Genomic DNA, 17,937 nt, shown 5'->3' on the forward strand with positions numbered 1-17,937 from the left:
TTGACGGAGTGTAAGATAAGCCACCTGTCCTAAAGTATCAAACGCACACTTGAATTTTGATGTGCACGTTTTGGGGTGACAACCGGCAGTGATCTGGTCACTCCCCAGTTGGAGGAATGGAACCCGGGCCTCCTGCCTGCCAAGCATGCATTCAGTCCCTTGAGCCATCCCTATGGCCAGGCACATAGTTTGCAAAGTGTGTTCCAACTAAACTTTCTTGCATTTTTTGGTGTTATTTGCATGTTGGAGTCACATCGAGTGGAGCTTGGGGGCTACTCTCAAGTCTGTGCTCCAGGGTTACTCCCAGCAATGCCCAGGGGATAGGTGGTGCTGGGGGTTTAACCAGGGCTGACCAAGTACAACACAAGCTCCTGAACACATCCTGCTATCCAGCCTCCAAAGTTTCTTAGATTTTTCTTCTTTTTTTTTGCCAAACTTTTATTTTTTTTTTGGAGGATTGCATGCGTGACAGTGCTCAGGGCTAATTCCTGGCTATGCACTCAAGAATTAACTTCTGGTGATGCTCAGGGGACCATATGGGATGCTGAAGGCCAAACCCAGGTCCAACATGCAAGGCAAGCACCCTATCTGCTGTACTATCTCTTTGACCCCTACTTTTATTCTTTTTTTTTCTTTTTGGGTCACACCTGGCTCTGCACTCAGGAATCACTCCTGGTGGTGCTCAGGGAACCATACCGGATGCTGGGAATTGAACCTGGGTCGGCTGCATGCAAAGCAAACTGCCTACTGGCTGTGCTATAGCTCCAGCCCCCCTGCTTTTATTCTTACTCATGAGGTTATTTTCTCAATTTTATCAGAGGCATTGTAATTTGCAGTACTGTTCATGATAAGATTTCATGCATACAACATTTTAGCATCACATCCTCCACCAGAGTATCCACTTTCCACCACTGTTTTTCTAGTGTTAGAGGAATTTTATCACAAGACTAAAAGGTTAAGTTTTGGGGTTTTTCCCACCATTTTTTCTGTATTTCTTTAGGAAATATTGTCTTGAGTTCATCTTGCTTTTGAAAACTAGTATAGACATGTTTGGTTAGTTAATGTACCAGGTATTAGCATATACTTGAGTAGCTTCAAGTATCTTTAAATTCATGTGATGTACTTCAGTTTATTGATATGAAATTAAATGTCGCAAAGGAATGTGATATTTTTGGGGGGTGGAGCATCAAATCAGCGTTGGGTCTAGCCCTTTAAACCCTCTTCCCCGATACATTTTTTTCATTTTGGGGTGCACACCCAGTGGTACTCAGGGCTAATCCTAGGTTCTGTGCTCAAGGATCAGTCCTGGTGGTGCTCAGGGAGCATCATTTGGTACAGATCTAACCAGGGTGAGCTGCATGTAAGGCAGCGTCTTATCTTGCTCGATTGTCTCTCTGACTCCCAAATAGGATTCTTTTAGTTATTGTTTTTTGGTCACACCCAGCAGTACCCAGGGCTAACTCCTAGTAGTGCTCGGGGACCATATGGGATGCTGGTAATTGAGCCTGGGTCAGCCACATGCAAAGCAAACACCCTACATCCTGTACTATCACTCTGGCACCGAAAAGTTATTCTTAGTTATTTTGGTTTTTGGGTCACACCCAGCAGTGCTTGGGGATCACTCCTGGCTCTGTACTTAGGAATCACTCCTGGCAGTGCTTGCAGGACAAGATAGGATGCTGGGAATCAACCCTACCTGCACATGCCCTACCTGCTATACTATCTTGTCGCCTCCCCATCATATGATCCTTTCTTTTTTTATTTTGGGTCACACCCAAAGATGCACAGAGGTTACTGCTAGCTCATGCACTCAGGAATTACTCTTGGCAGTGCTTGGGGGACCATATTGGATGCAAGGAATCCAACCCAGGTTGACCACGTGCAAGGTAAATGCCCTACCTGCAGTGCTATCGGTCCAGCCCCCCATATAATTTTTTTTCTTTTTTGGATCACACCCGGCGATGCACAGGGGTTACTCCTGGCTTTGCACTCAGGAATTACCCCTGGTAGTGCTCAGGGGACCATATGGGATGCTGGGAATCAAACCCGGGTTGGCCTCGTGCGAGGCAGATGCCCTACTCACTGTGCTATCACACCAGCACCCCCCTCATATAATTCTTAGTGCTGATTTTTCTCAAGAAATTTTAAGTATATATCCTTTCAAACGTATGTCCTTAGCTGCCCAACTCACTGAATTTGTTTTTGAATATTTTTTCTGAACAGAACATTGAGTATTAGTTGTACTGGGAATAGGACTCCTAAGCAGTGCTCAGGAGGTCCTGGGTCCCACTGGTGATTCTCTGCCAAATGGGTTGGTGGTTCACTGCAAGGGCCCGAGGGTGTGCCACTCAGCCACCCCTGTAGTGCTGAAGGCCTCCAATGCTGTTATTTTGTGATATTTTGGAAACCAGATAGTGTTAGGCATTGAACCTGTGTTGGCTATAACGGCAAACAAGGCATGTGCCTTACTCATATACTATTCTCAGGTCCCTAGAACTGTTTTTTACAAATTCATGAAACCAGTTAAAATTTCATTAGCAGGCCCATAGATAATGGCTTAAGGGGTAGACACATGCCCTGCATGACTGCCTGGGCCTTTAGCACCGGTGAGCTTAACCCCTATAAAAAAATTAAGAAAATTTCGGGGCTGGCGCGATAGCACAGTGGGTAGGGTGTTTGACTTGCATGTGGCCAACCCAGGTTTGATTCCCAGCATCCCGTATGGTCCCCTCAGCACCGCCAGGAGTAATTCCTGAGTGCATGAGCCAGGAGTAACCCCTGTGCATTGCCGGATGTGACCCAAAAAGGAAAAAATAAATAATTTTAAAAATTAAGAAAATTTCAATAGCCATGCTACTTTAAGCACTTCCACAAATACAATTTTCCTTTCCCCAGAAATGTTTTCAGTGTGATTTCAAGTGTACATTATTAGGCAGTAGATTAGGTTAAGATGACTTACTGATGGAATTTTTTCTTCAGGGTATCATCTATGAAAATAACTGTTTTACTAGAATTTATTTCTGTTGCCTAAAGAATTTTTAAAGCTTCAATTCATAGAATCAATAGTTATTATGCATTAGTACTTCACATACTAATTGAGAGCATTTTAAGTAAGTGACAGCATCTGGAAAGATCTTGGTATTAGCGGAATTGCCTTTTTGATCTACTCTGGGAATATTTGTCTTACATGAAAGCCTTATTGGCAGTATTTATGAAAGTCATTTCAGTACTAGGTCAAATACCAAATTTGGGAAAGAGAGGACTATGAATCTGTTGCCAGAAGAAGAAATTAATGATTAAAAAACACATAGTCAGTTCAAGGCCTAATACTTTATGGCACATGTCACCTGCTGCTTTCTATGCTGGGTAGTAATTTGGGAGATAGACGGGGAAGAACTGGGCCCACCATATATTCACAAGTCACATCTGGCACCATCAGCTATCTGGGTTTTTAACAGAACAAGAAGCAAGTCTGAAAGATCATTGAGCTTGCAGCCAAAGTCGATGTCATAAAGTCCACTCTCAGGATTGCATCTTGTTCCCAGTTAATGCCCCAGAGGCCAGCAAAAAACCTGGCACATTTCTTAATTGCAAGTACAATCAGAATTGCCTTGCAGCCTATTCATTCTTTTTTTGACACAATTCTAATAAGCTTAATTATCTGATTTATCCATCCCTGGAAGATTGCAAGGGAGGAGAACTAGGGCAAAAAGAGGCCAGGGAATGGAAAACAAAAGAGGATGCCGAGCAGTTAGTGCTTTCTTGCCGCTCTGCAAGTGAATCTCCTTGCTCCTCTCCAGATAAAGTAGATTTTCTTGTCCTGGTCAATGCATCTGCATTCCTATTTCTCTGATCTAGAAAGCCGTTTACCATTTACCATCTTGAATCTATTAATGCTGATAATGCAGATGGCTCATCAATGTTCATGGCTCGTTCCCTCATCTGATAAGCATATACTAATATTCTTTCTCAACCCAATATTCCCTTCTAAGTGCTCCCCTCCCCCCTATGTAGTGTACATCTTTTATCACAAGTTTGTATGTTTTTTTTCCGGGGTAGGGGTGGGTTTGGGCCAACTTGTCTATGCTCAGAGCTTACTCCTGGGTCTGTGCTCAGGGATTACTCCTGGGAATTGAACCTGGGTCAGTTGCATGCAAAGCAGGCACCTTACCCATGTTACTATCTCCTGCCCTCTGAGCTCAAGTTTTTATCTCCTAACCAATCACTTCCCAGTCACTCATAAGCCGCAGATTTTTAAACTTAAAACAAATTTTTTTAATCACTGTGAGATAGTCCCTTACAAAGCTGTTCATGCTTAGGTTTCAGTCATATATGTTCCAACACCCATCCCTCCACCAGTGTACATTCCCCAGTTCTGGCATCCCCAATTTCCACCCCCAGCTTGCCTCTATGGCAGGCACTTCTCTCTCTCTTTCTCCCCCTCTCTGTCCCCCTCTCTGTCACCCTCCCCCCGCCCCCTCCCTCCCTCTCCCCCCATTGTGGTTTTTTGTTTCGTTTTGTTTTTGCTTTTTGAGTCACACCCAGCGATGTAGAGGGGTCACTCCTGGCTTTGCACTCAGGGATTACCCCTGGTGGTGCTCAGGGGACCATATGGGATGCTGGTAATAGAACCAGGGTTGGCTGCGTGCAGGGCAAACGCCCTACCCGCTGTGCTATCCCTCCAACCCCCATTGTGGTTGTAAACCTGCAGAATGTGACACATACCCCCCCAGACGCTCCTGATTGGAGGATTCAATGGACATTTCTTGGTTTCTTAAACACTTTCTGCTATTCTCCCAAACTTGGTTAAACTGTTTCCTTCCTTAGCTTCTGTGGTACCATTATTAAGTGGTGCCAGGGATCAAACCCTGGGCTTCACACGTGCAAGATACCTGTTCTACCACTGAACCACATTCCTGGCCTGTTTGGGTTGTTTTTTTCTCTTTTTGGTGGTGGTGGCTGGGCAGGTTTGGGCCCTGTTGCTCAGGGAATGTTCCTGGTTCTCTGCTATGGAGTGACCCCAGATATTGCTCAGAGGACCCTATGTGGCACTGGAGATAAAACAGGCATCAGCTATATGCAAGGAAACTGCCTTAGTTTCTATGACCATGTTTCTAACCCAGTTTTGTTGGGGCTACACCTGAGAGCTTGGGGTGTTGCTCCTGGACCATGTTCCTTAGCCCATTAAATTTCTTCCCCAGTATGGTACTTTATTTTTACCTACATTCTTCCTGCACCTTTGCTGTTCCCAAGGGTTTTCCCTTGCCCTCTTTATTGCATTTCCATGGGGACAAATCCTTGTTTATGGCAGCGCTGGGGTGTGGCTCTGTGGCAAAAACTTGTTTGTATATGTGAGGTATTGCATTTGAATCCTCGCATCGAAAAATGAAACAAATTCTTGTCCATTGCATTTGGTTGGAACAAGCACTTTAAACAGCAGATCCTAGACTGAATATTCTTTTTTTTCTGCAATTTTCTGCTCCACACTCCCTCTACAATTCTACCTTAATATAACTAAATAAGCCTGAAATGCATGCATTCTTCCTTCTGTATTTCTGACGATAAATGGCGCTAGTAAGCATCTGCATAATTACTTATGTGGAATTGGAAACTATACTGTTAACTTCTACCACACCGCCACATGAATTGGTCAATTCTGCGTCCTGATAGGGTTACTAGTCTGTCCCTTCTGTTTAGCATTTTGTTGACCACTGTAAGACTGTATTACTGATCATCTGGACTCTAGCAATTGAGGCATCTCCTAATAGTTCTTCCAGTCTTGCATCTGACATAACTTTTGAAACACTATTGAAATCCTGCTGTACTTTTGGGGGGAGGAGGGTGGGGCCACATATGGTGGTGCTAGAAGGTTCCTACAGACTGAGGCTTGCGCCCGGTCCTACTCAGGGGACCATGCAGTGCCTTGGTTCACCCAGGGCTTCGATATACAAAGCATGTACTCCAATCCTCTGAGCTCTCTCCTTAGAAACTTGGACTTTTAAAAAATTTTTATTGAATCACTGTGAGATAGTTATAAGCTTTCATGTTTGGGTTATAATCATACAATGATCGCTCCCACCAGTTCACATTCCCCACCACCAATATCTTCGGTATACCCCCCCTTTCCCACCCTCCTGCCTCCAAGGCAGACAGTATTCCCCATACTCTCTCTGCTTTTGGGCATTATGGCTTGCAACACAGACACTGAGAGGTCATCATGTTTGGTCTGTTACCTACTTTGGGCACATATCTCCCATTCCGACTGATTCCTCCAGCCATCATTTTCTTAGTGATCCCTTCTTATCCCATCTGCCTTCTCCTCTCCACTCATGAAGCAGTCTTCCAGCCATGGGGCAATCCTCCTGGCCCTTGTATCTACTATCCTTTGGTGTCAGCCTCATGTAATCTTCTTCTATACACAAATGAGCGCAGTCCTTCTATGTCTGTCCCTCTCTTTCTGACTCATTTCACTTAGCATGTTACTCTCCGTGTCTATCCATTTACAAACAAATTTCATGACTTCATCTCGCCTAACAGCTGCATACTATTCCATTGTGTAGATGTACCAAAGTTTCTTTAACCAGTCATCTGTTCTAGGCCACTTGGGTTGTTTCCAGATTTTGGCTATGGTGAACAGTGCTGCAATGAACATATAGGTACAGATGTCATTTCTACTGTCCCTTTTTGCATCCTCTGGATATATTCCCAGAACTGGTATTGCGGGGTCATATGGAAGCTCAATTTCTAGTTTTTGAAGGAATGTCTATATTGTTTTCCAGAAAGACTGGACCAGTCGGCATTCCCAATAACAGTGAGAGTGTCCCTTTTCCCCCACATCCATGTCAGCACTGGTTGCTTTTGTTCTTTTGAATGTGTACCAGTCTCTGTGGTGTGAGAGATGATATCTCATTGTTGTTTTGATTTGCATCTCCCTGATGACTAGCGATGTGGAGCATTCTTTCATATGCCTTTTGGCCATTTGTATTTCTTTTTTTTTTTTTTTTTTGCTTTTTTGGGTCACACCTGGCGATGCACAGGGGTTACTCCTAGCTCTGCACTCAGGAATTACCCCTGGCGGTGCTCAGGGGACCATATGGGATGCTGGGATTTGAACCCGGGTCGACCGCGTGCAAGGCAAATGCCCTACCCGCTGTGCTATCTCTCCAGCCCCTGTATTTCTTTTTTGAGGAAACTTTTGTTCATTTCTTCTCCCCATTTTTTGATGGGGTTGGAGGATTTTTTTTTCTTTTTGGGTCACATCCGGCGATGCACAGGGGTTACTCCTGGCTCATGCACTCAGGAATTACTCCTGGCGGTGCTCAGGGAACCATATGGGATGCTGGGAATCGAACTCGGGTCGGCCGCGTGCAAGGCAAACGCCCTACCCGCTGTGCTATTGCTCCAGCCCCGGGTTGGAGGAGTTTTCCTTGTACAAGTACCTTGGAATCAGCTTAACCAAAGAGGTGAAGGACCTATACAAGGAAAATTACAAAACACTAATTTAAGAAATAAAAGAGGACACTAGGAAATGGAGACACATCCCCTGCTCGTGGATAGAGAGAATTAACATTATTCCTTGTACTAGTGTTTTGTATATCCTGGATATTAATCTCTTATCAGATGGATATTGGGTAAATATTCTTTCCAATTCTGTGGGCGCTTTCTGTATTTTGGTCACTGTTTCTTTTGAAATGCAGAAGCTTCTTAGTTTGATGTCGTCCCATTTGTTTATGTTTGCTTCCACTTGCATGTTCAGTGCTGATTCATCTTTAAAGATGCTTTTAGCTTCAATGTCATGGAGAGGTCTGCCTACATTTTCCTCTATGTACCTTATAGATTTGTGTCTATATTGAGGACTTTAATCCACATTCATCTGACTTTTGTGCCTGGCATTAGACAGAGTTCAGAGTTCACATTTTTGAAGGTAGCTATCCAGTTTTCCAGCACCACTTGTTGAAGAGACCTTCCTCGTTCCACTTCACATTTCTTGTTCCTTTATCAAAGATTAAATGGCCATCATTGGGGGTCTGTGACAGGATATTCAACTCTGTTCCATTGGTCTGCAGGTCTGTTTCTAGCCCAATACCATGCTGTTTTAATTACTACTGCTTTGTAGTAGAGTTTGAAGTTGGGGAAGGTGATGCCACCCATCTTCTTTATCCCAAGCATTGCTTTAGGTATTCGTGGAAGTTTATTGTTCCATATGAATTTCAGGAGTGTTTTGTCTATTTCTTTGAAAAATGTCATGGGTATCCTGATAGGTACTGCATTAAATTTGTATAGTGCTTTGGGCAGTATTACCATTTTGATAATGTTAATTCTCCCTATCCATGAGCAGAGGATGTGTCTCCATTTTCTAGTGTCCATTTTTATTTCTTGAATTAGTGTTTTGTAATTTTCCTTGTATAGGTCCTTCACCTCTTTGGTTAAGCTGATTCCAGGGTACTTGATTTTCTGAGGTACTATTGTGAATGAAATTTTTTTAAATGTCTCTTTCTCCTCTTTCATTATTTGTATATAAGAAAGCCATGGACTTTTGGGTGTTGATCTTGTAGCCTGCCACTTTCCTATATCGACCTATTGAAACTTACACCTTCTTTGGCTGTGAATCTAACGCTAAACTACCTAGCATCTACAATGCTTTTGTGAACTGATCCTAAGGCCCTTCCCGACCTCTTTTCTAGCTTAGCGTGTCTCTTGATCCTTTGCTCTAGTTATGCAAACCTGCTTGTATTTCCTCTGAAGGAAAGTTTCAAGTTTTCTCATTCTAATTTCCTGGCATGGGTGCTCCTAAACAGTGCTCAGGCCCAGGGTTTGGAGGAGGTGGTGGTGGTGTGGAGAGCAGGACTGACTGCTTCCTGCTAATTGTTGGGCAACCCATTCATGTGAAGACCTGGATATGCAGTGCTTGGGGTGGCCTGCAGGTCCATGCCAGCAGTGCTTGGGAGACCATATAGTGCCAGGGATCAAACCAGGGTCAGCCTCACACAGGCGAGTACCTTAACCCCTGTAGTAGATTTCTGGTTCACCAATTTTCAAGGGGTGAGGGGGGCACAACTAGCTGTGCTCAATCTTACTCCTGGCTCTGTACTCAGGAATCACTCCTTGTGGGGCTCAAGGGATCAAACCTGGGTCAGCTGTGTGCAAGGCGAGTGCCCTAACCACTGTACTATCTCTTGGGCCGAGCTGGCCCTTTCTTTGTAGTTCTCAATAAACTGAACTTAAAGCAAACACTTAATGCAATTAGAGCCAACTTCTGTTTTTGCCCACTGTTAAGTGACCCCAGACGTGGCTCTTTGTTGACTTTGCTCATTTGTTTGTTTTTGGATTTTGGTTCTTGGGCTGCCACTAAAAGAGCTTATTCCTGGCTATGCACTCAGGCATCATTCCTGGTAGGGCTTCGGAAACCCTTGGTTTCCAGGGATCAAACACGTGTAGGTCATATGCAAGGTAAACACCCTACCTGCTCACTATAATATCACTCCAGCCCCTCTGTTGATTGATTGTCAGCTTTGATGGTTCCTTTGATTCAGGTCAGTAATACTTAAGTTGGTGGTGTTCCTGGCACTGCCTTCTGCAACAACACTGTTGAGCATCTGAAAGTCACGGCCTGTTCATCACAGAAAGTCTGATTATATTTGCCCATTTGCTTCTGTTTTTGTGAAAAATACTCCTATTCATATGTATATACAGATATCTCTTGCACTGTGATTTATAGCACTGTTCATAATACAACATTCTAACATGACACCGTCCACCGGATTGTCCCCCCCTCTCATCCTATCCCCTAACCCTATCTACACTGATGTTAAGGTCAGGTCTGTTTCTGGCCATTTGTTATTCCCTTACTGTGTTTCTTTATATCCCACATACGACAGAGATCATTCTGTATCTGTCCCTCTTTTCCTGACTGACTTCATGCAGCATGATACTGTCCAGATCCATTCTCATAGAAACAAATTGCATGATTTCATTTTGTCTTATAGCTGAGTAGAATTCCATATATTCCATTGTTTTCTTTATTCAGTCATCTGATCTTAGACCATTGGGTTGTTTTTATATCCTGTTGTACTTCTTTCTGACAGTGAAGTACAGGATCATTTTCAGTCCTTTTATCCCAAACTTAATTTTATCCCAAAATCACCCCTGCCTTTGGTAGGGGTATTTAAAAATACATGATTTCATTATTTGGAAGATTGCTTCTGTGGAGCGTGTGATTTGCTAGTCATGAATTCCAGGACTAGGTGTAAAAGATATGTATGTGTTGGAAGTATACTTGTTTTAACTTAAAATATACAAGGCCAAAGAGATAGATAATACAGCAGGCAGGGTTCTTGCCTTGCATGCAGTCTACCTGGGTTTGATCTCCAGCATCCCATTTGGTTCCCCAAATCTTGCCAGACTGAGCATAGAACCAGGAGTACGCCCTGAGCACCACTGAGTGTGAGACCCCCCCCAAAACAAAACAAAACAAAACAAAATATACAGAGACTGGAGGGATAGTACAGTGGGGAAGGTGCTTGCCTTGCATACAGCATGCCCACGTTCAACCCCCAGCATCCTCTAGGTCCCTAGTGTCCCACTTGGAGTGACCCCTCAGCACAGAGGCAGGTTTAAGTTCTGAATACCATCAGGTATGGCCCCCAAACAAAACCTTAATATGTATGGATATGAAATTGTGTCACTGTTTTTGTTCTCAATTGTCCTTTCTCCACATCTAGCTCAAGACTGCAATGCAGATGATGACAACTTCCTTGTGGTCATAGCGGTGGCAGCAGTTTTGGCAGGAGTGCTTAGCCTAGTGTTGCTTGCTTACTTGATTGCTCTTAGGCACCATCACTCTGGATATGAGCATTTTTAGAATCTGATCCACACTCCTAATTGCTTACATACAAATACGTGCCGACACCGAAGATTTTTCTTGCCTGTTTTGAAACACATGGCTCCTTAAGATTGATATGTGGAAACTTGAATTCTTCGATCAGTTCTACTTTGGGTAGATACATCTTTAGAAATAAAAATGTTTAGCTTTCATATGTTTAATTTTTTAAAAATATTTCCTGACCCTGGGGGCTGGAGCAATAGCACAGCGGGGAGGGCCTTGCATGCGGCTGACCCGGGTTTGATTCCCAGCATCCTGTATGGTCCCCCAAGCACCGCCAGGAGTAATTCCTGAGTGCATGAACTAGGAGTAACCCCTGTGGATCGCCGGGTGTGACCCAAAAAGCCAAAAAAAAATTTCCTGATCCTGAAGACAAACTTATCACAAAGAACACCAGGGGGCATGGAGGTGGTTCACAGGGCTAGAATGCAGGCTTTGCGTGCAGGAACCCTGGCTCCATCACCAGCGTCCCATTATCCACCTTCCCCAGCATTGCCGGGGATGACCCTCAAGAACTTCTGGGTGTACCTCCCCTCCAAACCAACCCATATCAGTTTGCAATATTTTCAGTCATATCTTAAGAAACTGGCCAAATTATAATTTATATAACACTTATAATGGCCTTTATAAGGATGAATTATATGTTTGTCTCATGATGGAATTAATACATACTGCTTTACTGCCAGTGTTCGTTTCACTAAGAGCTATCCTCATTAAAGCTTCGTGCAGTGCCTTCACATATAGTGTACTCCATAAATATGGATGTGGCATTCAGTACCCAGCAGGTCTACTTAAACTCGGTTTTTAGTTTGGTGTCCTCAGCCATTAGTATTTTTGAGGTTATGTGACTTTTGCTGATTGCCTTGAGATCAGGTTAAGGATGAAGTCAGCACCTCAAGTTCATGATTTTTCCCTAGGCATAAACAAAAGAAAACAAAACCAGGAAACAAACCCAAGAGGCAACAGCTGCCTTTAAACTGAACTTCAAATTGGAGTGTTTAAAAGTTAGTTTCTGGGGCTGGAGTGATAGCACAGCAGGTAGGGCTGGATTGCCTACCTATCCGGCTGACCCAGGTTCGATTCCCAGCATCCCATATGGTCCCCTGAGCACCATTAGGAGTAATTTCTGAGTGCAAAACCAGGAGTAACCCCTGTGCATTGCCGGGTATGACCCAAAAAGCAAAAAAAAAAAGAAAATAAATAAATAAAGTTAGTTTCTTTTTCAGCAACATAGTCTGTGTACATTTTGTGTGTTTGCTCTCTGCGATGGGTGTTTTTCTTCCTCTGTGTTTCCTCTTTGGAGGCCTGATGGGCATTGAAAGATAGAAATATCATGTGAACTAATTAGTTCAGATTGTTGTGTTTGTCTACCTTATCCTGTTGATCTCTAGGACATTAAAATCTATTTAGTGTTGTCGTTGGGCTGGTACTTAGGAAATGTAAGCTGAGGCAAGCTCAGAAGGGAGGTTGCAGAGCCTGGCAACTCGGCTCTGGCTTCTTCAGGGCAGCCCTGGCTGCGTGGAACAGAGCTGGGGTGTGCAGAGAAGCTGTTGACATAAACATGAGCATGATAATCAGCCCCATGACATGAGCATGCACACTCCATGTTATAAGTGCAACCCAGACGTCGAACATATAGAGATAAAAAGGAAGCTTAATCAAATGGACGTAAAGATATGCATTGAAGTGATTATTTTATTAACTCATTCTGTGTCTATTGGCTTGTTCAGAATTTCTGTGACTCACTGATTACAGCATCTCGGTTCCAACTCTCCATCTCACAAGGCAAAATAGAGTAAATTGGTTCTGTGAAGGCTCATGTGGTTGCTGAAATTCATATTATAGACGCAGAACCTTAGTAACTGTTCTTGTTCTTTTCTGAGTGACAAAAGGACAAGAAAAGGAAACATTGAAATGCGAGTAAAATGCAAGGTATGGCAGTCATCAGGCACAACACATTTTCTTCATTGCATTGGACTTATGCTAGAAATGACCCTACATGGTACTCAGGCCTCTTTTCTTGACAAAAAGGGATGTCATTTCACTGAGGTTTTGTATCTAGTGGGTAAAAAAATGTTAGCATTTTGATAAAATAGCCCTAATGTGAACTAGTCACTTAATCTAGTCACTAGGTCAAGTTACTTTTTATTTTCCTTTCAATAAATATCCCATAGTACCAATGTGGCTCCATTTTCAAAAGTATTGAATATTAGTGTTTACAGAAATGAAGCACTTCTATCTGGGTCTTCATTAGCTATTTAGTTATTTTTTATTTATTTTTTTGCTTTTGCTCCACTCGTGGTTTCAGGGTTTACTCCTGGCTGAGTGCTCAGGGATCATTCCTGCCAGTGCTCAGGGGATATTTTATGGTGCCTGGGATTGAACCAGGGTTAGCCACATGCAAGACAGGTGCCGTAGCCACTGTATTATCTGGACCATCTCTCTGGCATGTTTGCTGTTTTGAAACTGATACCTTGGCTGGCATCACATGCATGTCATAAGAGAATTGAGTGCTTGCTACCTACCTGATGTGGATTGGATGCCTTACTGTGTTTGAGCCTTAAGTTCTAAATTATTAGTTATTATTATTAATTATTAGTCTTTTGTGGGGAGGAGATCTCTCCAGCAGTGCTCAGGAGGTCCCACCTGCAGTTTCCAACCAACGCAGCAGGCAGTTCAGTGCAAGGGTCTGAGGATGCAATGCTGCTTAGGCCCTGTGCCTATCACCTGGATACTCCAGGGCTGCACCCGTTGATAGTCTGGGAACCATGCGGTGCAGGAAATTGAACCCAGGTCAGGTGAAAGCTAAACATGCCCCATTAACAACTGTACTATCTTCTGATCCTTCATTTTAAAAAAATGGTTTTTTTATGGGAAGCAAGAACATTTATATTGAACCTTATTTAGAAAGATGTGAGGGGAAAGAGAGCAGGCAAAGTATATGCTCAAGAAAGAACACAGGCTTCTCCAGAGTGGAAATAAGCAAAGAAGAGACCAGCAAGCGAGATACATGTCCAAGAGCATGAACATGTATCTTCATGGCCTGAAGGGCAAATCCTGCCCTTTTTTTCTTATATTTAGGAGTGCTTTATTAAATTTAATCTTTCTAGAGTTAAAAGATAGTGTACAAAACATGACAATATATGTCTCTTAGATAAAAATAGTGCAGATGAAATAATAGAATTTTTTAAACAGTCATAACCATGATTCCATCCCTTTGACATTTGTGAACTATTTTGTGACTTGGATAAAGATATCGTGCTTATCAGACTTATATGAATTAAGCTATGGAGAGAAACAGAATGATGATTTACAAAATATCCCTGGGACTAGAAGTAAATGCCAATAGAACAAGATAAAAATTAAGGAGGATGCACAACGAGTTCTGTACTTCGGCCACGATCAAGCACTGCACTAAGGAAGATGCAGCTACACTTAGTAAGACTAGATTTGTAGGGGTTTCTTGCTCTTTTTTAGAGTTGAGAAAAAAAATGGGGCCCACTTGAAGTTCCTTGATTGGGGTGTTTAGCCACTCAGTGGGAAGTCGGCAATCGCAGTCAGCATCTCAGCAGTCACTGTCCCCACCTGCCGCCCTGTTGGAATGATGGGCTTCTCTTCTAGGTCACTGCTTAGCTAAAAATAATCATACGTAACCCTACAGTCACCCTCATGCCTGGGTGGAAAAAATTTAGACTGCTTCTTCTTGATCTTAAGGTCATCAATTACATTTGATGAAAATTCTGGTTTGTATTGTGATGATGGCTGTGGCGGGGGCGAAAGGGAGCAGGGGAGGATGTGCAGAGAGTGGTTTCAAGTGGAGCTGGTAGCACATTTCCCTGGGGGCGGGGAGCGGGAGGCGGGATTTGACCAGGAAACAGAAATCTCCCCATATTAGGAAAGCACTAATTCTATATTTTGGAACATTTCCCGCTTCCCCCCCCCCCAAACTTTGGCTTTTTGCACTGAGGAACTGGGTGTGATTTGAGAGGCATTGATCATGAGGAATGGTTGCTTAGCAATGTCTGGGTGGTTCCCGAGATGAGAAAGGGAGGGGGGAGTGCCGTATAGGACGAAGCTGCGTCCCCTTTCGAAATGCACGTTTGTTGTCTGTTTGCACTGCTCAACTGCACTCCTGACTAATTTCCTTTCCTTGCTTTCTGTCTCTTCTAACAGCTGAAGAATGTTCTGCTGACTCTGACCTCAACTTTCTTATTCCTGTTGCTGTGGGTGTAGTCTTGGGTTTCCTTATAATTGTTGTGTTTATCTCTTATATGATTGGAAGAAGGAAAAGTCGTACTGGCTATCAGTCTGTGTAATCAATTTACACTGGTGCATTTTTTTGGGTTTGTTTTTGCCATCAGAAATTATGTTTCCATTGGCTAAGGCCAGGATATGCTGTGCAATCGATTAAGGCTTGCAGACTAACCTCAGGCGGCTAGTAGATACAGCGTGATGAGCACTTCTTTAAGGAAAAAAATCTAGTAGGATCAGTTTCTTATGTGTTTCCTCTCTTTTTCTCCCTTGGTTAATATGGAATTATGTGAAAAACATGTTTTTCGTAATAATAGTGTTAAGCCACTGGCTTCAGCGATGAAAGCATTTCTCCCTACCCACGATTTTATTTCACCCATTTTGGAAAATGAGCCCAAGAACCTGGTAAATTTATTTTTCTTGATGGCAGACATAAAATTTAGTGCCTAATAAGACTTCCTTTCCCACCTCCTAATCAGGATGATTTAAGTCTGTGTTTCTCTGTTGGTTTAAAAAAAAAAAGAAAAAATGGCAGCATGATGCTGTGTCTAATATCTAAAGTCTGGCTGTAGCTACTATTTTTTTAACAAGACATTTTTCCCCATCCCCTTTTGGAATTTGAAATACATTGATTATCTCACAGTTGATATTTATGCTGAAGGATGAAGTAAGATATTTGGCTTTGTTTTAAAGTGTTGAACTAGAAAAAATTCTGGGTTTTTTTAAAATTAGGATTTAGAATGTTTTTTTTCTTCCTTAGAGCCTTAACTTGTTCCAAAGTTAATCCCTCCTCTGCTAAACACACACACACACACCCACACACACACACACGCACACACACACAAATCCACTATACTTTTGTGCCTCCTGTTCTCTCCTTTCTCTATATGATTAAATTCTAATAGATATATATATGTACTCTCTCTCTATATATATGTATATATATGTAGACCTTTTTTTGCTGTACCAGGGATCAAACCCAAGGCCTCACACATTCAATGCAAATGCTTTGCCCTGAACTTCATCTCTGGTTTATAATTGATACACATGTGTGTATATAATTTGGAGAGGGACTTGGGTCACACCTGGTGGTGCTCAAGGGCTACTCCTGGCTCTGTGCTCGGAGGTCGCTCCCCAGTGCTCAGGGGACCATGTGGTGCTGGGGATTGAACACGAGCCTCCCCACAGCATGCACTCAGTGAGCCTCATTGATTTTTTTATATATGCATATATATAATCTGTTGATTTATTTTTTATCCAGTGTTAACTCTAGAAACTAAAAGTCATCTATCAGAGGGCTGCCTAGCCAGAGCTGGACAGGGATAGATAGTCTCTAAACATGTCAGTCTTGATTAGACATTTCCCTGCAGGGATTGCTCCTGCTCTGGCTTTTGGTAGAGGTATTAGAGAGAGCTCAAGTCAGGCATCTGCTTTATTAGCAAAGCTCTAGAGTTGGCCTTTTATTATTTTTCTGAGGCTCGAGTGGTTGATTGCTTTGCACACCTGTTCTCATCATAAAGTAGATGTTTATTTTAGTGTCCTATTTTATGTATCTCTCTGTAACTGAAGACAAAACTTTCCAGAGATCTGCCTTCTCTTCAAAAATGTTCCTTGCATCCAAAACAACAAAAAATGAGCCTAAACCTTAAATAAAGTTAGTTTGTTATTCAGTCCAAGGATTAACTGTCCCCATCTACCTCTCAGCCTGGAGCAGATAGATGCTTGCATGGTGTTTGTGGCCATTTACAGGTGCCAGAATATTTTGTCAATACGTGGAGTGAGAACATTTTGTTTCATAAAGAAAGTCCATCGCCATCTTTACTCTTTTATCCATATTGTATCTCAAAGGCCTATATTCCAAACTGGAGAAGAAAAGTCAGCTTGCTCAGTTCCATCTTCACAACTCCAACTCTGACTTGCAGATTCAAGTCTCTAGTTGCTAAGTACAAAGAGAATGCTTCCTTTACAATGGTTGCTTTGCAAAATGAGACCTCTAGGAAGAATACTAGCTTCAGGAAATATTTTCGAGATGATGGTCAATTGGAAATTCAGATTGATTCAGTACGAAAAGTTCATGTCCAAGTTGACAACACTTAATTCTTCATTAGGCATCATGTTTCTTTTCTTAGGCAATTAGCAAACTTGTATTTAATTGTTGGGGAGAATTAAGATTAAAATATAAAATGTTAACAAAATAATAAAAAATGTTAACAAAAGCTGTTTCAACTCCAATAAAATGCAGGAAACCCCAAAATCTTTGAACTGAATGTTCAGTGAACTTTCTTCACTGTTTCATTTTTATGTGAGTACAACAATGCATTGCACAGTAGAACTCTGAACACCTGAATAATTGTTTCTCACTTAATTACCTATGGAAGAAGTGATGCTAAATGCTACCTAGAAGTTTGAATCTACTCAATTGATACCTGAAAAAAATAAAGCCTTCAGTCGTACTCCTGTTTGACTGCTGTGTCTGATTTTTTTTAGATCAATGGAAAAATAATAAAGATCATGCCATCCATATTACTATGGATTATTTGTTTTTGGTGGTTGGGAAGAGCTTCCAAGGGGTGCTCAGGAGGTCTGGGGGGGGGCTCACAAGCTACTCAGTCAACCCAGCCTCTGTTTCAATCCAAGAGCCTGAGGGTGTGGTAATTCTTGGGCCCTGGTGATGTTGGGGGATACCTTGGCCACCCTGCCAGTACTGGAGAACTCCAGGGCTGCACCTGGTGATGCTCTGGAGACCGTGTGGAATCAAACTCCGTCATGCTGGATAAAGAAGTGGCATATATGCACAGTGGAAT

General features: G+C 42.6%; 1 protein-coding gene across 2 annotated transcripts in view; it reads left to right on the forward strand.

Annotated features, from left to right (window-relative positions):
* The window catches only part of LAMP2 (lysosomal associated membrane protein 2), a 58,235-nt gene extending 40,649 nt beyond the window's left edge, over positions 1-17,586 (forward strand). Inside the window, exon 9 of one of the 2 annotated variants that reach the window (XM_055120377.1) lies at positions 15,056-17,586. In XM_055120377.1, coding sequence (XP_054976352.1) covers positions 15,056-15,198 — 143 coding nt within the window. In that variant the 3' untranslated portion in view covers positions 15,199-17,586. Of the gene's footprint in view, positions 1-10,721; positions 12,114-15,055 lie in introns of those variants that run through there. The other variant, XM_055120378.1, reaches the window with a different exon arrangement.
* Positions 17,587-17,937: the final 351 nt, after the last annotated feature.

This window comes from Sorex araneus, chromosome X (genome assembly GCF_027595985.1).
Source record: "Sorex araneus isolate mSorAra2 chromosome X, mSorAra2.pri, whole genome shotgun sequence".
NCBI classification, from domain to species: Eukaryota; Metazoa; Chordata; class Mammalia; order Eulipotyphla; family Soricidae; genus Sorex; species Sorex araneus.